Source organism: Malaclemys terrapin, chromosome 4 (assembly GCF_027887155.1).
Source record: "Malaclemys terrapin pileata isolate rMalTer1 chromosome 4, rMalTer1.hap1, whole genome shotgun sequence".
Classification (NCBI taxonomy): Eukaryota; Metazoa; Chordata; order Testudines; family Emydidae; genus Malaclemys; species Malaclemys terrapin.
Window position 1 is genome coordinate 6,774,455 of NC_071508.1, and position 23,252 is coordinate 6,797,706.

Here is a 23,252-nt window from a genome sequence, read left to right on the forward strand (position 1 = left end):
TTCTCTGGGCGAGCAGCTTTTTAATGATCATTTTGTTTTGGCCCAGAACATTTGTAGGAATGAGCAGGTACATGTATAAAGCAGGAGGGAGAGGAGGCAGAAAGAGAAGCAGGGATCAGAGCAGGGAGCTCTCTAAGCAGATTTGCATGAGCAGAATCGCTGAATGATGCCATGCCAGTGAGAGCGCAGTGGCTCTGGAGTCCAAACAGACTGTGACCTTTGTTCCCCCGGCCTCCGGCCTGCTGCGGGTTCGCACTGGAAAGTGGCTCCCAGCACGAGACGCCACCTGGGACCGAGGGGGAATACAGGCGGGTGACACTTTTCAGACCTGCCCCTTTTCTGGTGAAAAATGCAGGTTTGGTGAAACCGAATCACTTGGTGAATTGTTTTGGCTTCACTGACGTGTATCGGCCAAAACTAAAAACCAACCCAGAAAAATCTAAACCTTTAGCGTCTTTGGTCTGAAACTACTTTTCCTTTTGAAATGGCCTTTAGTCTGATTAAAAACAAACAGAGTTTTAAAATGGTCACAATCAAAACAAAATGTTCATTGGACTCAAAACAATCCCCCCACCATCACCATGTCTCCATTTGCAGAATATTTTTTAAATAAAATTTCAATTTGTCCTAAAATGAATCCCCTGCCCCCCAAATTTTTCAGAATTCCCAGCAAACCCCCAAACCTGTTATTTGCCCGGTTCTAACCGGGTCACAAAAGACGGGATAAGGACACAGCAGTAAATGGTTCCAGATGTGAAGCTACAGCACAGGAAGGTGACGCAGCCTCCTCGGCAGGATACAGGCGGCGTCTTCCACCACGTCCTGTTACCAGGAGGGGTCCCCGCAGCTGTGGGCAGAGGCAGAGAGGAAGAGAAACAGCTGTTGGTTGTGATGCTCAGATGTGGATGGGACCTTTCCCCTCTAGCCGGTACTGGCTCTGATCTGGTGCCCATGGGGCAGGGAATGGGGTATAGGGCTTTTCCCCTCTAGGGGCGCCAGTTCTGATCTGGCCCCAGAGAGGGGGGACTGGGACATGGGGCCTTTGCCCTGTAGGGGGTGCTAGCTCCAATGTGGCCCCAGGGAAGTGGTCCTGGTGGGTTTAGGGGGTCAGGGAAGGGGATACGGGGCCTTTCCCATCTAAGGCTCTAGTGCCAGTATGGCCAGTTTCAGGTCAGCAGTAACTAAAGGTGCTCCTATGGATCTCAGCCTGGGAGGAAGGTGCCCGTCTCACAGGAGTCACCCACCCATGGGCCAGAGGAGCCCTGGAGACTAAGCTCCCCAGAGCCGTCTCTTCCCGAGCAGGCGGTGTGCAGGCAGGACGCTGCCATCGCTGTATGTGGCGCTCACTGGGACAGAGACTGTGTCTTCCTACGTGTTCATACAGTGGCTGGCCCAGTCTGAGCACAACTGCCATATAAACAACAACAGGGCCCCGTGGGTGTCCGAACAGTCACCGGGACACCGTCAGCCACTGCTAGAGTTCGCCTGTCCGGAGAATAGCCCGCCCTGGTGGGAGCGAAGCTGGATGGTACCTGTTCCGCAGGGTGTATTTGCAAACGAACGGGAAAGACCAGCTGGGGCCATAGTCGTTCCAGGTGACGAAGCCTAAAAGAGACGGAGTCAGAAGGAATCAACCCAGGAACAAACCGCCCGCTGGCAGGAACGGGCACTTCCAGGACTAGGAAAGTCATCTGCATGTGAGAGCTAATGTGAGCTCTCTACCTGTGCTGGCATCTATACAGTCAAGACTGGAGTGATAGATAGATAGATAGATAGATAGAGGGGGTGTATGGGGATAGATAGATAGATAGATAGAGGGGGTGTATGGGGATAGATAGATAGATAGATAGATAGATGATGGGGTGTATGGGGATAGATAGATAGATAGATAGATAGATAGATAGAGGGGGTGTATGGGGATAGATAGATAGATAGATAGAGGGGGTGTATGGGGATAGATAGATAGATAGATAGATAGATAGAGGGGGTGTATGGGGATAGATAGATAGATAGATAGATAGATGATGGGGTGTATGGGGATAGATAGATAGATAGATAGATAGATAGATAGATGATGGGGTGTATGGGGATAGATAGATAGATAGATAGATAGATAGAGGGGGTGTATGGGGATAGATAGATAGATAGATAGATAGATAGATAGAGAGATAGAGAGATGGGGTATATGGGGATAGATAGATAGATAGATAGAGGGGGTGTATGGGGATAGATAGATAGATAGATAGATAGATGGGGTGTATGGGGATAGATAGATAGATAGATAGATAGATAGAGGGGGTGTATGGGGATAGATAGATAGATAGATAGAGGGGGTGTATGGGGATAGATAGATAGATAGATAGAGGGGGTGTATGGGGATAGATAGATAGATAGATAGATAGATAGATGATGGGGTGTATGGGGATAGATAGATAGATAGATAGATAGATAGATGATGGGGTGTATGGGGATAGATAGATAGATAGATAGATAGATAGATAGAGGGGGTGTATGGGGATAGATAGATAGATAGATAGATAGATAGAGAGATAGATAGATAGATAGAGGGGGTGTATGGGGATAGATAGATAGATAGATAGATAGATGGGGTGTATGGGGATAGATAGATAGATAGATAGATAGATAGATGGGGTGTATGGGGATAGATAGATAGATAGATAGATAGATAGATAGATAGATAGAGGGGGTGTATGGGGATAGATAGATAGATAGATAGATAGATAGAGGGGGTGTATGTAGATAGATAGATAGATAGAGAGATAGAGAGATAGAGAGATGGGGTATATGGGGATAGATAGATAGATAGATAGATAGATAGAGGGGGTGTATGGGGATAGATAGATAGATAGATAGATAGATAGATAGATAGATGATGGGGTGTATGGGGATAGATAGATAGATAGATAGATAGATAGATAGATAGAGGGGGTGTATGGGGATAGATAGATAGATACTGGAAAACACTAGTGGGAACTTAGATGAGGCATGAAAAGAAAGGCTGAGTGCAATATTGCCCTGGTCCATTGCCGCCTTGCATCTTGGGTCATCAGTTTCTCCGGTGCAAATTGGGTGTAAAGCTCTCTTTGCACCCACGTAGCTCTGGTAGACCTGACGGCACATGGGGCAGGCCGGAGCTGCTCCCAGCCCGAGGGGATCACAAACTGTTCCATTTGTGGAGTTCACTTTGAAAGTGGGTCATAATGGACACTGGAGTTGTCCGTCCTCTGGCACTGATCAGGGTGTATTGGGGAGGGCTCTCCCCAGGAAACTGGCCAGCCAGGGAGGGCTTTTGTTTGGATTGGGCTGGTTTTGGAGGGGGAGGCTGGGGTTGTCTTCCTCCGAAGCATTTGGCGTAAGCCATAGGCAGAGGCAGAGGTAGGTAGGTCAGTGGACCGAGCTGCTAGAGCAGGGGCAGGGGACCAAACCAGACAGCTCAATGATTTGATCGGATGGTGCAGCCAACCAGCAGGAACTGAATCTGGGCAATGTTCTTCTGGCGAGAGACAGGGGGTCGAGATAATGAGCCAGCCCTGACCAAACCGAGCCACCAAGCATCTGCCCCACCCCCCCCCGCCCCAACACACAGCCCCGGGACAAAGCTCCCACCGTTTTCCAGGGTCCAAGAGCCCAGGTAGTTTTCTCCTGGGAGACCATCAGGCTGGCCTGCAGGAAATGTCCGGAAATTGTATTTGGAACCATCCGTCCACATGAAAGACCCCTCCTAGAGAAAGGGTGACGGTGTTAGTGACTGAACCGGGGGGCAGGAGCGCTGCGGGGAGAGGAGATGGAGCAATAGCCACTAAGGCATCAGCACTGTCTCTAGCCCCTAATATCCCAGCTGTGGAGGCCTCTTCCTCACTGCAGCCCTCTCCAGCACTGACAGCGTCAGCCTCACACCACCCCAGGGAGTGGGGAAGGGTCCGCCCCGTGTTACAGACAGGGAAACTCAGCACAAGGTAGATTAAGTGACTGCGCCAAGGTCACACAGGGAGACAGTGGCAGACCCAGGAACTGAACTCAGGACTCCCAAGTCCCCGTGCACTGCCCTAAGCGCTGGGCCATCCTTCTGTCTGTGGGGCTGGCAGAGTGAGCAGCGCCAACCTGGCTTGGAATCAGCTCTGTCATAACCCTCACCCACAGCCCTAAGCTGGCACCGCGTTCACCTTCGCGTGCCAGTGTCACCTCCACTTTGGGATCGCACCAGCCTCCACCAGATCCCAGCACATCTTCCCCACTTGCAGCAGCCACGCCACGCCCAGCCCCAGCTCTCCCCAAGCTCAGACCTGGTTCTTGGAGAGTGAACGTCAGCTGGAGTGCGGAGATGACAAAACAGCTGTAGTTTCCACTGCACCTTTTCTACGCCCTGTATCCCAGCATGCTTTGCAGCTGAGGGACAGTAACACCTACCTCTTCTCTAGCACTTTTCATTAGTAGAGCTCACAACACAAAGCAGGTCAGTAGCGTTACCCAAATTTTACAGATGGGGAAACTGAGGCACTAGGGAGGCTGGGACTTGCCTAAAGCCACCCCAGCAGCAAAGCCAGGAATAGAACTGAGGACTCCTGGGGCCTAATCCAGGCAAACACTCTTTGCTCTACATCAGATTGAAATAACAAGCCCCCAATGTAAGACGCAGGGAGCCAAATTCTGCCCTCAACCCCACGATGTCCCCCTGGTATAAGTGGAAATGCCAGTCTGACCCTCCATCCCTGGTGATTGCTCTGCAGGTGCAGTTGCTCTGATTGTGGGTTGTGCCAGACGGGTGAGGCAGGAGCTACCTTGAAAGTGTCATGTGCACCGATCCAGTAGGCCTGCCCTTTAGTGTAATCCAGGGGCTTGCCCATCAGGTGAAAGATGAAGTCATTTTCCTCTGCGCTGTGGATGGAGGCCAGATGGGAATTCTTGCCGTAGCTTTGACACGCCACCTGAAAAGGCACCGCAAGGACAAATCACACAAGGCTGCAACCAGCGCGCCTGACCCAAAACGCTTAGATATCAATGGAAAAACGCCTGTTGACATCAGTGGGTCAGAGCCCTAGAGAAGTGGGGTGGTCTGGTCGTTGAGGCAGTGGGCTAACCACGAAGTGGCTATTAGCCAGGATGGGTAAGGCAGCGTGTCCCTAGCCTCTGTTTGTCAGAGGGTGGAGATGGATGGCAGGAGAGAGATCACTTGATCATTACCTGTTAGGTTCACTCCCTCAGGGGCACATGGCGTTGGCCACTGTTGGCAGACAAGATAGTGGGCTGGATGGACCTTTGATCTGACCCAGTACGGCCATTCTTATGTTCTTATGTAAGAGAGATGGGCCGAATTCCCAGTTCTGCCACAGACTCACCAGGTGGCCTTGGGCAAGTCTCTTAACTTCTCAGACCTTGGTTTCCCCCACAGGGAGGGGACTAATCCATTTGCTACAGTGAAAGACACACCCCTCCCATGGCTGTAGTAAGTGTCTACGCTAGAGCAGCACACCTGCAGTTGTGCCATTATAGCATGTGCCCGAATGGGGAAGGGGGAGGGTAGTCAGTATCTTTATCCCTATTTTACAGATGGGAAAACTGAGTCACAGAAAAGGAAGTGACTTGCTCTAGGTGACCCAGCAAACCAGTGCTGGGAATAGAATCCAGCTCTCCTATGTCTCTGGCCAAGGCTCTTTCCACTAGGCCCTGCTATCAGACTTGCCTCAGCTTCGTGCCAGTTTGTCGGTTTCATCACAGCCTTATAGCAGGAGCCTTGATACTGCACCCAGCCTTCGGCACAAAAGCCGCGGGCGCAGAGACAGTTCTCCTGGGAGCAGGCACCTAGAATCAAGAGAAGGAACCAGATATGAAATGCGCGCGCGAGAGAATAAAACATCAGTGAAGCAAGTTTCACCCATCGATCCCAAAGGCAGGTAAGTATTACACCAGTTTCTCATTGCAGGAGAAATCAGTGACACAGAGTCTGAGTAGTTTCTTAGTGCAACTTGTTTATTACATTTTATGCACCAGTCCTGGACAGGGCCGGCTCTGGCTTTTTGGCCACCCCAAGCAAAAAAAAAATAAAAAAAAAAAATGGGGCAACCAGAATAGCAAAGCAAAACAAAAAACAAAAACCTGCGGCGTGGCCAGAGCGCGGGTGCAGGGGGACCGGCTGGGGGGGGGAGGGAGAGGGAGCGGGCGGGAGAGAGAGAGAAGGGGGCGGCCAGGGCTACAGCAGGGGCGCTGCCACACGGCCCCTTCCACTGCGCCGCCTCCTGCCGCCTGCCGCGAGGGCTCCGCTCCAGTCAGCGGGGAGGGAAGGAAGAGGATGGCCCTGCAGGGCGCTCTGGTTCTCTGTGCCGACGCCCCCTATAGGGCGGCCGGAGCAGAACAAAAAAAAAAAAGCGGCCGTCCCGCCCTAGGATTGGGCAGAACGCCGCCTCGAACAATCTGCCGCCCCAAGCACCAGCTTGTTCAGCTGGTGCCCAGAGCCAGTCCTGGTCCTGGAACAGAGATGGTCAGAAACAGCACACATCCAAGTCCCTCTGTCAGGGATCTCAGGCTATGCACCAATGCCAGGTTTCCAGGAAACAACAAACCCTCCTGCCCTTTGGAACAGTCCATCTCCCCGCCCCCCAATAAATTGCATTCCAGAACAGTATGTCTGCCAAGACAGTACACTGGCTCACACGCTAAGACCCAGTAAGATTGTGCGTAACAGCACAAGCCTAGCAGTATCATTACCCTCATGCAGGGAGAAGAGTGAGCTAGGGGTTGCCATAATTGTTCATAATTTTCACTGATTGCTTCATTTACCAATAGTAGTTTTTCATACATGATAATTATTAATACAGCAGCCGCATTTTGCCTGGTGCTTTACAACAAATGAAAAAGCAGGGGTCCCTTGCTTAAAAACGACACGGGAGAAACATAAACGGTGGTGATAGCCAAGATTCATAGCTGCCAAGGCCAGAAGGGACCATCCTGATATCTAGTGTTACCGCAGATAACACAGGCCAGAGAATTGCCCCCAAATAATCCCTACAGCCGATCCTTTGGAAAAATCCCATCTTGATTTTAAAATGGCCAGTGATGGAGACTCCGTCACGACCCGAGGAAGAGGGGGACGGACGAGAGATGAGGGTGAAAGGAAATTAAAATACTGCGAACCACATTATTTAAGGTTAACTTACGGCAGCACCCCTGGGGAAAGCTGAAAGTTGGTGCCTAGGCCAAGGGCTGGATGCAGCTGGTCGGGGAAGTGCAAGGAAATAATTCAAACCTATTGTCAGCAGGTTGGGCAGGGGTCTCAGCACGCCAGTGGGCCGGCTGGTGTCAAGTTTGTGTAGCCATTGTGGCAGAGGAAAGGTTTGAAGGAGGACGAGGAGTTGGTTTTGTGGATGTGTACAGGGACTTCCTCCCAAGCATGGGCGGGGGGTATCCTGGGAGAAAGCACCTTCTCTCCAGACTGGGGTGAGCAGAGGGGTCAGACTCCAGGGGCCTCAGTCCTTGGGGTCTTTGCCAAACCCAGCAATGGGGAGCAATGAGTGGTGATGCAGCAGAAGGGGCATGCAGTGAAGACCCCTCTCCCCGCTGATTCCACAAGGTCGAGCGGTGGCACCTATGGAACGGGGAGGGTTAGCAGCAAGGAAGCACAACCCAACTCACCCCAGGCAATGAAGATGAGCACGAGGTAGAGGGATGTCCTGGGATCCATCTCTGGTGAGGATGGGGGTCAGCAGGCAAATCCCAACTGCCCCGCTGGCTAGTGGAGACTCCCCTCGGGTTGGGCTTTTTGGCTTTGCTCACGGCAGAATGATCAGGGCACAGGTGGATGCAGGAACTCCTTTGGGTCAGTGACTCATCACGGGGAAATCCCGCTCCTCTGACTTGCCTTTGTGTTCCTGCTGTGTCCCTTCTGGCTCCAGCAGCCCGGTTTAACCCTCTCTCCACGCGGAGGCCAGGGGAGTAAGTCCTGCAGCTGCTCACTTTATTGTGCTTGGATAAATGTACTAGTTGTCTTCAGGCAGGGAACTGGCCAGCATGGGAGACAGAATGCACAAGGAAATCTCCCTGGGACCTGAGCAATAGCCACCCCACATCCTGCAATTCCGTTCTTTGCCACTAGAGGAGGGCAGAGTGGCTGCACAGGTGGAAAGGAGAGAAAGCAGAAAAGAAGAGGGCAGAATTTGTCTGTGGAGCGATCTAGGTGTGGGAGATCAAGAAGCCACCAACAGCTTCTGATGCTCCTAAATTATCAGAAAAATTAAAGGGCCTTCTATGACCTATTAATTCTATTAATTCACCCACTCTATTAATCTCAATACATTCCTAATACTTATACCACATAAGATTGGGGGTTTTAAAATGTCTTCTTTCAGAAAGGCAGTGTTGCCCAGTGGCTAAGGCACTAGACTGAAATTCAGGAAACCTGGATTAGGAATACAGGAGCACAGGAATGGCTGGACTGGCTCGGTCTCCTGTCAACAACAGTGGCCAGTATCAGATTCTGAGGAAGAAGCTGTAAGGACCTTTCAGGAGGAGATGTGGGGTAATCTTAGGTCTCATCCTGGTCTCCAGTAGTTAGAGATCGCCGTAAGCCCCGAAGCAGGAGGTTTAATATCTCTGCCACAATTTTTGTTGTCATTAATTATAATTCTGAATGTTCTTGTTATCTGTTGAAATGGCCAGTCACCTTTTCAATCTTGCTATCTTCTTGGTCTCAACGATATCCTGTGGCAGTGAGTTCCACAGGTTAATCCTGAATTGTGGCAAGAAAAAAAAAGTACTTCCTGTTATGAGTTTTGAATTTCCCACCTCCCAGTTTCACACTGACTGTTCCCTTTTCCTTGTGTTAGGAGACAGGGAGAACAACACCCCCAACTTCCCTTCTGTAGGCCACTCAGTATTTTATAAGCTTCCATCCTGTCCCCTCCTTCTCATCCCCTCTCTAAGGTAACAATCCCCCATCTTTTAAAACTCTCTTCAGAGGAGATTTTTTTCCAACCTCTGGATTTTTCTCATTGCCCTTCTCTGCTGCACCTGGTATTCAGATGCGGCCACACCACTGACTGGTATAGAGGCACTATCATAGTCCGTGTAGTATTCCCTATCCCATTTCTTATGCATCCCAATATCTTTTTTGCTTGTTTGACCGCAGCTGCGCGCTGAGGGTTTTCACTGCGCTGTCTGAATCGATGCCCAGGTCCCTCTCCCGAGTTGGCACAGTTCATTTAGACCCCAGGACAGTGCAGGAGTGGTTTAACTTTTCCCCTCCAGCATGCATTACAGTACTTTGCATTTGTCAACAGCGTCTGTAGTGACTCTTTTGCGGGACTTTGTCAAAGGCCTTTGGGCAGGCTGAAGTCTGGAATCCGTTTCTAGCTCTGCTACTGACCTGCTGGGGAGTTGAGTAAGTCCCGTCCCAGCCCATCTGCCCTTTGACAGTTGTTTGTTTAGGCAGGTTTTCCAAACCTCGAGTCATTCTTGTAGCTCTTCTCCCCTCTTCTGCCCATCCTTTCTGATGTGTGGACAGCAGACTTGAACAGCTGCGCAGAAAGAGCAGGATCGCTGTGAGCTCAGCGCGAGGGACCGTTTCTCTCTCAGCTTCAGTGTCTCAAGTATGGTGTCAGTTTTGGATTTGCTGCAAGGTGTTGTCCCACCGTAAATTTCCTTTCACAAGCTCTACTCTATGTATAAGAAGTACACGCCTGCCCAACTAACATGACTGGACCCTAGACTTTTCTGCAAGGCACTATTTAAAAAGCCTGGGTCTTGAGTGAAAATGATTACAAACTGAGGTTCACCAAGGTGTGTTTTAGACCCGGCGTGTTTGCAGAGTTTGAGCAGAGAATGAAGTCTGATCCAGACCATCTGGCAGAACTGGATAAACAAGTCACTGGCGGAATAGCTGGAAAAGTTCCGCGGTGTTCTCTCTCGGGGATTAAGTTGAAAAACAAAAATAAATCTCTCTCAAAGGGTATCCTGACACATTGACGGGAAACCTCGATTTGAAACTAGCTGCAGGCCCGTGCGGTCACACGGGTTTGATTTGTAAAGGCGTGGGTAAAAAAAAGCTGAAAATGGCTGAGAACTTAAAAACTGGCTAACAGCTGCAAATCCCCGTGATTCTCGAACCTGTAAACAAAAGGAGAACTCACCACCATGTTTGTCGCTGTTTCCATGGCTTCACACGCAGTCAGGCAGTCTAGGCTTCTGGTGACACACAGACCGAGTGACAAGCCTGGGATCTTATTATAGAGATGTCCCTTTGGGCCAAAGTGTTTGTCTGTGTTTAGTGGCGTCATGGACTAGAAAGTAACTAAATGTAACAGTGTGTCAGTGTCAAGTTCAGGGGAGTCGGGGCAGGTCTACGCTTACAATGCTGCATCGGCGCAGCTGCACGGCTGGAGCACTGACGTGAAGACGCTCCTATACCCAAAAGGCAGTAGCTACGTTGATGGGAGAAGTTCTGCTGCCACCAGAGTGCTGTCTACACGGGCGATTGGGTCGGTATAACTGCATCACCCAGGGGATGAAATCAGGGGTGGGAGTGACGTAGTTATGCCACTGTAGGTCTATAGTGTAGACCTGGCCTCAGTTAACCCTTTGTCAATCTGTACAAAAAGCAAGCTAAGAAGAGAGCCATGGAGAAGGTGGTGAGACACTGAAAAGCAAGAAAGCGGATTGAGGGGGAAACGAGCTGAGGACTTGCTATTCTATGAAACACAGACCTGCAATAATGCGATGGGTCAGGTTAAAACCTCATTGAAGCCGATGGGCGTGAACGCACCGTTCATTTAAGACGGCTGTAAGAGACAGTTACGGAGCCCCACCTAAAACAAGGCATAGCGGAGTCTGCCCAGTAACAAGCGCTGTGTGGTCAGGGGTTCGATGGGCTGTTGTTTGACTCTGTCTGTGTGTGTGTGTGTGTGTGTGAGAGAGACAGACAAGCTGCGGTGCCTTTGGCATAAGACAGTCCCCAGGTATGAGTGCGAGGGGGGTGAGGTTAGTGGGAAAAATCACCAAAGTGGCATCCCAAAGTCCTTAAACACTAAGAAAACTATCACTAATGCTAAAAACGACCATGAAACCAGGTATATGCTAACTAGGAGCAAGAATAAAACAGTGTTTTTTGCTAAGTTTGGAAACTGCGTCACAAGGGACAAGAGAACGGCAGACGCTCCGACTCGGACCATGTGGCAGTGAGAAGGAATTGAAGGCGCGGCCAGTCAGCCCCGCTCCTTGGCCGAACCCATGAGGTCAAAACCATGGACTTGTACAAGAGCGCATGCGCAGACCAACAGACACTACTACTCTGAACAGCTCCAGCTCTGGGCACATGGCGCATACCCCTCCAGGGGAATACAATTGGGGCCATCACGCGAAGAAAAAGCAGAGGAAGCAAGCAAAGCATCAGCAGTGAGAATGGGGAGGCCCTGTGTCAGAGACCAGGACATGGGCGGTTGGGCCTAGTGGTTGGAGCAAGAGTCAGGCCTAGTGGTGGGAGCAGGAGTCAGTGGGCAGGAAGAGGAGCCCAACGTCAGAACTGGAGTCAGAGGCCAGATGTCAGAGCTGAAGTCAGAAATTGGAGCCGATGGTCAGGACCAGGTTACCCGCGAAGCGGATCTGGGTGTGAGGCAGAAGTAGGGCTGGGAACAAACAGTGACAGGAGAGAGCACCAGCACTGGGCAAATGCTCGTGTGAGCAGCTGCTGGCTTTAAGAGCACAGCCTGCTAGCTTCCTCAGCCAGTCTGATGGGGCCTGCTGCCAGGCGGTCTAGCGGACGCAGCTCATTAGGCTGTCAGTACAACTTGAGATCAAATCAGCTTCAGCAATCCAGACTTCTTTACTCCATTACCTTGTTCTGCACGCAACCAGATTATTTTACTTTAAAACCTTACCCTACCGAGAATATGTGACCTTTTAGCCAACCGCTCTTTGCACTGGCCAGGTACAGATAGTCGGTGGGATTCAGGTTTCTTCGGTTCAGGGGGTGTGGGTCAGACGGTCAAGGAGAACCACATCCTACACCAAGACACACACACACACACACACACACACACACACACACACCCCTGAGGCTCTACACATTTATTCTTATCATGTTTTGAAGCAGGTCAACCAATCAGGGCCAAAATCTTTAATGTGATTAGAGTTGTCGCTTTGGCTGTATAATTCGTGCTTACTTATTTTCTTGTAGCCAATTGTCGTTTTAGTTTTATAAGTTATGCACAAGGAGATAACTTATGTCCATATAGCCCATTGTCTCAACTGTGGTTTGTCTAATAGCCAAATGTTCTAAATATGGTCAATGCGGGCTAGACAAGCTGTGCCCGCACGGGGGGGGGGGTACAACTTATCTCACTTTATAGGAGTTAGCATAATGGGGTAGCAGAGTGTTTTGACTACAAGTCTGTTTCCTTTTGCAAAGCTTGCTTCTTAAAGCTAATTTTCCAAGGCTCACTTTGTGAAGCTTCCGGAAGTTTTAGGCCAAATATTGACAATACTATTGTTCTTTTTAAGCTTGACAACACTCTTGTTCAAATTAATCACATATGTGTCCTCCCCTTTAGCTTGTGCCCTCCCAGTATGGGGAGGCACCAGTCGTCTATACGAGCGGCACAGCTGTACCGATGCCCCTGCGCTGCTGTAAGCTCCCTCGTGTAGCCACTCTATACTGACGGAAGAGAGATCATCTGTCAACATCATAAAACCGGCTGAACGAGCAGCACCAGCATTGTTGGCGGGAAAGTATCTCCCACCCACATAGCGCTGTGCGCACAAGCGCTTATACCAGCAACACTTGTGTTACTCGGGGGGGGGGGAGGGGGAGTGTTTTTCACAATCTTGAGCAACAGAAGTTTTGCCAACATAAGTGCTAGTGTAGACATGGCCCTAGAGAAGAAGATTCATTTCATCCTGGGGGTAGCCGTGAAACCCCAGTTCCACCCTGAGATCATCGAATCATCGAATCAGAGAATATCAGGGTTGGAAGGGACCTCAGGAAGTCATCTCGTCCAACCCCCTGCTCAAAGCAGGACCAATCTCCAACTAAATCATCCCAGCCAGGGCTTTGTCAAGCCTGACCTTAAAAACCTCTAAGGAAGGAGATTCTACCACCTCCCTAGGGAACCCATTCCAGTGCTTCACCACCCTCCTAGTGAAAAAGTTTTTCCCAATATCCAACCTAAACCTCCCCCACTGCAACTTGAGACCATTACTCCTTGTTCTGTCATCTAGTACCACTGAGAACAGTCTAGAACCATCCTATTTGGAACCCCCTTTCAGTTAGTTGAAAGCTGCTATCAAATCCCCCCTCATTCTTCTGTTCGGTAGACTAAACAATCCCAGTTCCCTCAGCCTCTCCTCATAAGTCATGTGCTCCAGGCTTCTAATCATTTTTGTTGCCCTCCACTGGACTCTTTCCAATTTTTCCACATCCTTCTTGTAGTGTGGGGCACAGTACTCCAGATGAGGCCTCACCAATGTCAAATACAGGGGAATGATCACGTCCCTCAATCTGCTGGCAATGCTTCTACTTATACAGCCCAAAATGCCTCTAGCCTTCTTGGCAACAAGGGCACACTGTTGACTCATATCCAGCTTCTCGTCCACTGTAACCCCTAGGTCCTTTTCTGCAGAACTGCTGCCTAGCCACTCGGTCCCTAGTCTGTAGCAGTGCATGGGATTCTTCCATCCTAAGTGCAGGACTCTGCACTTGTCCTTGTTGAATCTCATCAGATTTCTTATGGCCCAATCCTCTAATTTGTCTAGGTCCATCTGTATCCTATCCCTACCCTCCAGTGTATCTACCACTCCTCCCAGTTTAGTGTCATCTGCAAACTTGCAGTCCACGCCATCCTCCAGATCATTAATGAAGCTATTGAACAAAACCAGCCCCAGGACCGACCCTGGGGGCACTCCGCTTGATACCGGCTGCCAACTAGACATGGAGCCATTGATCACTACCCGTTGAGCCCGACGATCTAGCCAGCTTTCTATCCACCTTATAGTCCATTCATCCAGCCCATACTTCTTTAACTTGCTGGCAAAAGTACTGTGGGAGACCGTATCAAAAGCTTTGCTAAAGTCAAGGAATAACACGTCCACTGCTTTCCCCTCATCCACAGACCCAGTTATCTCCTCATAGAAGGCAATTAGGTTAGTCAGGCATGACTTGCCCTTGGTGAATCCATGCTGACTGTTCCTGATCACTTTCCTCTCCTCTAAGTGCTTCAGAATTGATTCCTTGAGGACCTGTGCCATGATTTTTCCAGGGACTGAGGTGAGGCTGACTGGCCTGTAGTTCCCCAGATCCTCCTCCTTCCCTTTTTTAAAGATGGGCACTACATTAGCCTTTTTCCAGTCATCCGGGACCTCCCCCGATCGCCATGAGTTTTCAAAGATAATGGCCAATGGCTCTGCAATCACATCTGCCAACTTCTTTAGCACCCTCGGATGCAGCGCATCCAGCCCCATGGACTTGTACTCGTCCAGCTTTTCTAAATAGTCCTGAACCACTTCTTTCTCCACAGAGGGCTGGTCACCTCCTTCACATGCTGTGCTGCCCAGTGCAGTAATCTGGGAGCTGACCTTGTTCGTGAAGACAGAGGCAAAAAAAGCATTGAGTATATTAGCTTTTTCCACATCCTCTGTCACTAGGTTGCCTCCCTCATTCAGTAAGGGGCCCACACTTTCCTTGACTTTCTTCTTGTTGCTAACATACCTGAAGAAACCCTTCTTGTTACTCTTAATATCTCTTGCTAGCTGCAACTCCAAGTGTGATTTGGCCTTCCTGATTTCACTCCTGCATGCCTGAGCAATATTTTTATACTCCTCCCTGGTCATTTGTCCAATCTTCCACTTCCTGTAAGCTTCTTTTTTGCGTTTAAGATCAGCAAGGATTTCACTGTTAAGCCAAGCTGGTCGCCTGCCATATTTACTATTCTTTCTACACATCGGGATGGTTTGTTCCTGCAACCTCAATAAGGATTCTTTAAAATACAGCCAGCTCTCCTGGACTCCTTTCCCCCTCACGTTATTCTCCCAGGGGATCCTGCCCATCAGTTCCCTGAGGGAGTCAAAGTCTGCTTTTCTGAAGTCCAGGGCCCGTATTCTGCTGCTCTGCTTTCTTCCTCGTGTCAGGATCGTGAACTCGACCATCTCATGGTCACTGCCTCCCAGGTTCCCATCCACTTTTGCTTCCTCTACTAATTCTTCCCAGTTTGTGAGCAGCAGGTCTAGAAGAGCTCTGCCCCTAGTTGGTTCCTCCAGCAGTTGCACTAGGAAATTGTCCCCTACACTTTCCAAAAACTTCCTGGATTGTCTGTGCACCGCTGTATTGCTCTCCCAGCAGATATCAGGGTGATTGAAGTCTCCCATGAGAACCAGGGCCTGAGATCTAGTAACTTCTGTTAGTTGCCAGAAGAAAGCCTCCTCCACCTCATGGCCCTGGTCTGGTGGTCTATGGCAGACTCCCACCACGACGTCACCCTTGTTGCTCACACTTCTAAACTTTATCCAAAGACTCTCAGGTTTTTCTGCAGTTTCATACCGGAGCTCTAAGCAGTCATACTCCTCTCTTACGTACAATGCAACTCCCCCACCTTTTCTGCCCTGCCTGTCCTTCCTGAACAGTTTATATCTATCCATGACAGTACTCCAGTCATGCGAGTTATCCCACCAAGTCTCTGTTATTCTAATCACATCGTAGTTCCTTGACTGTGCCAGGACTTCCAGTTCTCCCTGCTTGTTTCCCAGGCTCCTTGCATTTGTGTATAGGCTCTGAAGATAACTCGCTGATCGTCCTGCTTTCTCAGTATGAGGCAGGAGTCCTCCCCTCTTGCACTCTCCTGCTCGTGCTTTCTCCCAGGATCCCATTTCCCCACTTACCTCAGGGCTTTGGTCTCCTTCCCCCGGTGAACCTAGTTTAAAGCCCTCCTCACTAGGTTAGCCAATCTGCTTGCGAAGATGCTCTTCCCTCTCTTCGTTAGGTGGAGCCCATCTCTGCCTAGCAGTCCTCCTTCTTGAAATACCATCCCATGGTCAAAGAATCCAAAGCCTTCTCTCCGACATCACCTACATAGCTATTGGGGTCTGGATCTCTCCAATGCCCCAGTAAAACTCTGGGTCTGTGGTAGAGCTGTGAGGATGGGCTCTCTTCACACAAGGGGTCATTCTTGTCTAAGCCAGCCAAGGCAGGTAACGTTTTGGTGGAAGCCCATGTTAACGTTGTGGCCGCATTTCTTGGGATCCAATGTTGGGTTACATTCACAGGGCTCACCAGCACAGTGTCGGCTGCTTCGAACGTGTTTTCACATGGCCTAATGCAAGGTCAGGCATCTAGGCATAGGTCAGATGGAGACAACGGCTGGACTGGGTCATGGAAAGCAGCGGCACTGAAAAGGGCTTCAGGCTCATGGCAGACAATCAGCTGATTATGAGCTGCCAGGGTAATGCTGTAGGCAAGAAGGCAAACGCAAACCTTGGCTGTATAAGGGAATATCAACTCGGAGAAGGGAGGTGGTGTTACTTTGTGCATTAGCGAGACCATGACTAGATACTGCGTCCACTTCTGGCGTCCCCACGAAGGATGTTGAAAAATTGGAAAGGGTTCAGAAAAGAGCTACAAGAGTGATCGGAGGTCTGTCAAATCTTATAGGGTGTGTCTGCACAGCCAGCAGCCAGGAGCCTCCGAGCCCAGGTCAACAGACTTGGGCTCGCACGACGGTGCTAAAAAAGCTGTGTAGACAGCGGTGTTCAGTTGTGGCTCGGGCTCTGAAGCCCTCCCCACTCCCTAAGTTTCTGAGCCCAAGCTCCAGACAAAGTGACAACATCTGCACAGCTGTTTTCCGTGCCATAGCAAGACCCCTGCGAACCCAAGTCTGTCAACTCGGAGGCTCGCTGTCATGGGCTGCGTAGACATGCAAGTAGTGCAATCTATCTTGTTTATCCCAAGAAGGTTAAGAGGTGACTTGATCATGGTCTGTAGGTACCTACATGGGAAGATGATTTCTTTTATGTGATTATTTAAAAAAAATCATAAAGAAACAAATCACAAGAAATACCGAAAGGTAAATGACTTACAGCTTATATATGCTATCAAATACCCCACATTTCACAGGATAGCCAATGAAATTATGCAATTACTCAACTTTACAGCTTGTTGAAACTGCAAGACCCGAGAATGCAAACATCAATGATATTACGTATCAGCTTGGAGCAGAAGAGATGAGTCGAATCAGTAAGTTAGTCACAGTAACTGATTACGTTTGTAAGTGCATGTAGGGCAGATATAATGATGGGGAACTAAGCTCGACATAAAACATAACAGAGAAGGTACTCAGTTCCTTCTGCTTCTTGTGACTTTTGGAACAGATGCGCTTCCTCATCAACTTTGACATGCAACTGAGCTTGAAACCTTATAAAACATTTGAGCATCCCCAAGAACAGTTCTTCCCTGCCCCCCCACGAGCTAGTTGCATTATTTTTTCAATTACAGTAAATCTGAGAAATACAACAGCCAGTCCTACCTCAGTGCAGGGGACTGGACTTGATGACTTCTTGAAATCCTTTCCAGCCCTCCATTTCTACAAGACTTCCATTAATAGCTTAAAAGTATTTGACGGCTTCAAGTCAACAGTCCGTCACTATTCAGCAAAGCAAATACTAAGCACACGCTTACATCTGAGGGTCACGCTCTATAGTGAGTTACATTTATAAATGGTTTCAAAGGGGTTATAAAGGCATAATAGATGTTATAACCATGCTACAGACCTGAGTAGCATGTGTTATAGATGGTTACAAGCACATCAGTATAAGGTGTCATAGAATGGTTATAAGCCATGGTCATACACAACCTGTTGGACTTTTTGTAACTATCCATTAACTGTTTATTAAAACATCTGTCAAGGCTGAATCTCAACTCTGTCACGCCAAGTGCAGAAGTGGGGCCCGCAAGGATCTTAAAAATTAATACTGGCCACTCTAGGCTTGTATTAAACTCCCAAGGTTACAGCTTTTCTCTGACCTTGGCTTGGTAAATGCTGCCACCACCCAAATGCAAAACCCCCCTTTGAACCCAGGAAGGAGCACTTGGGAATTCCTCCCTGTGGGGCACCCTCAAGCCCTTTCACCCCCACTCTGGGGAAGAGCTGAGAAAGGAAACAAAGGAAATTAGCTGTGGCTACCAGCTAATTAAACAACATGCACAAACCTCTTAGGACACCAAAAATCCAATCCTGTTCTTAAACCAGGTACATTTTATTAAAAACAAAAAGACAGAAAATACATCTGGAACTTAGGCTCTTGCTAGATTTGAAAAGAGCAATTCCAAAAATCAAGCACCCAAAACAGCTCTCTGTTCAGCTTAAAGGTTTCAAGCAAACAAAAGCATCCGGGGTTAGCACAGAGGAGATCCACAAGCCAAAAGGAAGAAAATAACCTGATCGTGTCTAGCTAAACACTCTGATCTACTTACACAAGTGGAGTTCAGAGAAGTAGTTCTAGGCGGGACCTGATGATTTGTGATCATACCTGGCTTAGCTGCTGATAGCACGGCTGCTCTGTCCCTCCAGCCCAGAGAACAACAGACAAAGGCAAAGTTTCTTTCCCAATTTTAAAAAGTTCTACCTTCCCATTGGCTCTTTTGGTCAGGTGCCCACTTTTTTCCCTCTTTACCTGGGGGACTTTTTAACTCTTTACAGGTAAAGCAAGTAAAGAACAGCTACCAAGAGGGATTTTACAGCTAACTGGCTGGCTGGGTGTCCATCCAAGGGAGCTATCCCCCCACTTTATTTATCACAACATCTATTACTTGTTTGTTGAATCTTTATGATGGAACCGTACTATAAAGAAACTTTGAGCATGCTGGGCAGGGGTCGCTTGCTGGAGGATTCTCTGCGACTTGAAATCTTTAAATCATGATTTGGGGACTTCAACAGCTGTGTCAAGGGAGAGAATTATTCCAGGAGTGGGTGGGTCAGCTTCGGTGGCCTGCATCATGCGGGAGGTCAGACTAGATGATCATAATGGTCCCTTCTGACCTTAAAGTCTATGAGTCTATGAGTTAACACAGAATGATACAACGTAGCTAATTCAGCAACTCCAAACCTGATTGTGAAGAGGGTCGGTTTTGATGAGTCTCCCGACTCAAAAAATTTGGGAGGAAACAAGTTGCCGAATAGTCAAAATTTCCGCATATTCTAACTAGAAATTTTGGGGGGGGGGGCAAGGTGGGGGGGAAGGGTTGAGTCAAAACGACTTTTTGCTTCAAGATTTTTAGTAACTTTAGACTGAAAAATGTTGACGTTGAAACAAAATGTTTCAGTTGACCCAGAACAAATTGGTTTTTGGTTTGCTAAAGTCAGAGCTAGGCATAAGCAGACGAAGCAATTGCTTAGGGCTCCAAGCAGCTCAAAGGCCCTCCCCACATCTGCTTTTTATTGTGTTGGGGGCGGGGCAAAATATTCCTGCTTAGGGCCCCCAATGGGCTAGCGCCAGCACTGGCAAAAGTGTTCGAGATGGCAACTTTCAGCGCAGTTGGGGAAGGGAATTTTTGTTCATGTCTCAAAAATATCCTTGGGCCAGGGTAACCAAGTCCCACGAAGCTCTGCTAATGATGTTTAATTTTGCACCCAGACAAAGCCAGAAGATCTCACTGACCGACTGGCACGAGTGAGTCCCTCAGACACATTAGCCCCCAAGGCAGCAAATTGCAAAACACTCCTTGACCTCAGTGTTATTATTTATCGCTTGTACGGCGATGTCACCTTCCTGATCCCCTCCAAACTCCACCCTGCAACAGAATCCCTCCCCGCCCCCCATGCACACACTGAGCCAGGTGGAGGGAGGAGGACTAGGCACCTGCTGGTCGGGCGTCCCAGTGGTAGGAACTTCTTTGGGTCTTTCCTCTAGCAGCTAAACCCTGCACCCGCCAATCCTTCAGCCCAGCCCAGTCTGAGTGTGCAGCGAGGGTTTCTGTTCTTCATCCGCCAACCACAGACAAAGGAGAGGGGGCCAGGGCCCAGGGCTCTGCTCCTGTACTCAAGGACCTCCTTGGGGCTGTTCTCTTCCTAGGGGAACGGGAGCAGCAGAGACTCTCACTGCCCCAGGGCTTCTCGTCACCCCTCCCCATGGGGAAGACTAGAGGAGCCAGAGGCATTGTGTGGGGAGGATCAGTCTGGAGCTGCTGGGGCTTTGATCCAGGCAGCACTCGCTCCACCTGCTAGGGCAGCTGCTGAGTGCTGCGCTCCGGCGAGACGCGCCCAGATTTGCCCACTGATTAACACAGATTGAACCATCCAGGAGCTGGAGGGCGCTTACCACAGGAGGGGAGGAGGAGGAGCAGTGAGGGAGTCGGGGGAACCACCCCCCCCCACCCGCCAGGTCCCATTTATTTAAGCCCTGCATTTGCCTCTTTCCAACACACATCTCTGCAGCCCTGCCTGGATCTCCCACATCCCTCCTGGAGCGGAGTGGTGCTTTCCCTGCAATCAGTCCTCCAGCACCTGCGCTGAGAGCCAGGAGACTTGTCTGCCCCCAGCCTGGGGTGGAGGAAGCCGCCAGCTGCTCTAGTGACTCACAGTGGGGCTGGTGTAGAACAGGGGCAGGCTGGGGCAGACAGGCAGTGGGAGAGAGCTGGGGGATATGGGCAGGGCTGGTTGTTCAATAGGAAACAGGGGCGGGGCAGCTTCCCTCACAACTCCCTGAAGCTGCAGCCTCTCACCCCCATCAACAGCCCCCCTGCACCCCCGGCTGCCTCGAGCTCACCCACCTCCCCCAACGACCCCCATGCTCCCTGCCCCTCGCTCTCTCCAATCCTCTGGTGCCACAGCCTTCTCCAGGCTCCCCGTCACCTCAGACACCCTCCATCCTGGCTCTGCTCCAGCCACGAGCCCTTGCCTTCCCCGCCCGCTCTTCCCGTGGCATCTCGTGCCCACCACAAACCGAGGCACTATGGTGACGGGGGAGGGCAGAGGTGGCAGGGGCTGGTCTAAAGCCATGCTCCGCGCCAGACGTGGGAGCCCATGTGCTCTACAGCCTCGAAAATCTGCCAGCTCCCCAGCTGAGGCCTAGCTTCCTGCAGACCAGCGTGGGCAAGCTCCCCAGTGGCGGAGCCCAGCGGCCATTTTGTGCCCTGCCCACTGTGTTGTCCTAGCGGAGCGCGTGAGGATGTGGGCTGGAAAATGAAACCTAAGTGAGCGCTGAGGGGCCACGCGGCTGGGCAGTTTCACTCCTAGGGCACGTTAAGTTCACACTTCTCTGTTTTCTGACCGCCTCAGCCTGGCACCTCCTGTCCCAGCCACCCCATCCTGGAAGAGCTGTCACACACCAAGCCCATCGCTCTGCCCTGCCACAGGAAACAGACGCTGCCAGTGGGGAAACCAGCTGCTAACTGCTCTCTCTATTTTTAAGGCAGTCTCTCCAGGCCACTTCCAGCCAAAGGAGCAAGCACAGGGCTGTGTCCGGGACGAGGCCGGTCCTGCCTTGCTGGGAGCTTCCCTGTTCTTCTCATAGCTCCTCCACTTGGTTGTGACTGAGACCCTGCAGCGCAGCTGGTCCCCGGCCAGTCCCAAATCAACCCCCAGCCTTTGCTTCCCCTTGTCCCCCCCACCCCATTGCTTTACTGCCACCATACCAGGGATTGCACCAGGGCTAAACACAAGAGCTGCTACAGTTTGAGGTAAAACTCCCCACCTGGCACTGTGATAATTCACGGCCTTTGTGGATCGGGCACGGGGAGACCCTGTGACACACACTCACCAGTGGGGTACGTGAACACTTCACAAGCATGAATGGAGTGTAGCCTCACACCCACCCTGGCAACCACATTACCCAGCCCCACTAGCTAGATTCGCATCTAGGCCTGGCTCACACAGGCCTAGGATTTGAACCTAGATTTTGGGGGTGCCCATCCAGTGCCTCACCCATGAGCCCACTGTTCTGGGCTGCTACTAGGGTTACCATATTTCAGCGAGCAAAAAAGAGGACGGGAGAAGCCCTGCCCTAGCCCCGCCCCTGCCCCTCCCACTTCCCGCCCCCCCTGACCTCCCAACCCTCCCCCCGTTCCTTGTCCCCTGACTACCCCCTCCTGGGACCCCTGCCCCTAACTGCCCCCCAGGACTATCTAAGCCTCCCTGCCTCTTGTCCCCTGACTGCCCCAACCTTTATCCACACCCCCACCCCCAGACAGACCCCTGGGACTCCCACGCCCCATCCAACCACTCCCCACCCCCTGACAGCCCCCCCCAGAACTCCCAACCCATCTAAACCCCTCTGCTCCCTGTCCCGACTGCTCCGATCCCTCTCCGCACTCCTGCCCCCTGACAGCCCCCCCAGAACTCCCAACCCATCTAAACCCCTCTGCTCCCTGTCCCCTGACTGCTCCGATCCCTCTCCCCACTCCTGCCCCCTGACAGCTCCCCCCCAGAACTCCCAACCCATCTAAACCTCTCTGCTCCCTGTCCCCTGACTGCTCCGATCCCTCTCCCCACTCCTGCCCCCTGACAGCCCCCCCCAGAACTCCCAGCTCTCCACCCCCCCGCTCCTTGTCCCCTGACTGCCCCCTCCTGGGACCCCTGCTCCTAACTGCCCTCCAGAACCCCACCCCCTACCTAAGACTCCCTGTTCCTTGTCCCCTAACTGCCCCCTCCTAAGGACCCCCCCCAACTGCCCACCAGGACCCTACCCCCTACCTGTACCCTGACTGCCCAAAACTTTCTCCACTCCCCCCAAAAAGCCCCCCCCCGTTTCTTGACTGCCCCCTCCAGAACCTCCCTGCCCCTTCTCCTGCCCCCCTTACCCTGCTGCTCAGAACAGGGTGTTGGGCTCTGTGCCAGCCGGACACGTGGCTAAGCTCCCCAGCACAACAAAACCCGGTCCCTGGCCCTGCACAACAAAACCCGGTCCCTGGTCCGGACCGGGTTGCAGGGGAGAGCTGCCCTTGTATCAGCACAAAGTGCTCTCGCTCCCGTTTTGCTACGCTGCATGGCAGTAACCGCTCCCAGTTGCAAAAGGGGAGGGCTGCACTTTGTGCTGAGACACTTGCTCAGAATGCAGGGCGGAGCTCCTCTCCAGCTGCTCCGGAGTCCAGCCCGGGACTTTCCTGCAGCCCTCCCAGCCGCTCCAGGGGAGGGGGAAATCCCGGACATTGTGAGTGCTTTACAAATTCCCCCCGGACGCTATTTTTAGCACAAAAAGGAGGACATGTCCGGGTAAATCCGGACGAATGGTAACCCTAGCTGCTACCACATTCCACATTGGTAGCTGTG

General features: G+C 50.9%; 1 protein-coding gene across 1 annotated transcript; it reads right to left on the reverse strand.

Moving 5' to 3' along the window:
- LOC128836014 (regenerating islet-derived protein 4-like) lies at positions 1–8,190 on the reverse strand. Its single transcript, XM_054026005.1, has 6 exons — positions 7,648–8,190; positions 5,702–5,820; positions 4,800–4,946; positions 3,628–3,742; positions 1,533–1,605; positions 1–847 (listed from the first exon to the last, which is right to left on the reverse strand). Exons 1-6 carry the CDS (start codon positions 7,694–7,696, stop codon positions 826–828), a joined length of 525 nt encoding a protein of 174 aa, XP_053881980.1. The 5' UTR covers positions 7,697–8,190; the 3' UTR covers positions 1–825.
- Between the last annotated feature and the right edge of the window lie 15,062 nt (positions 8,191–23,252).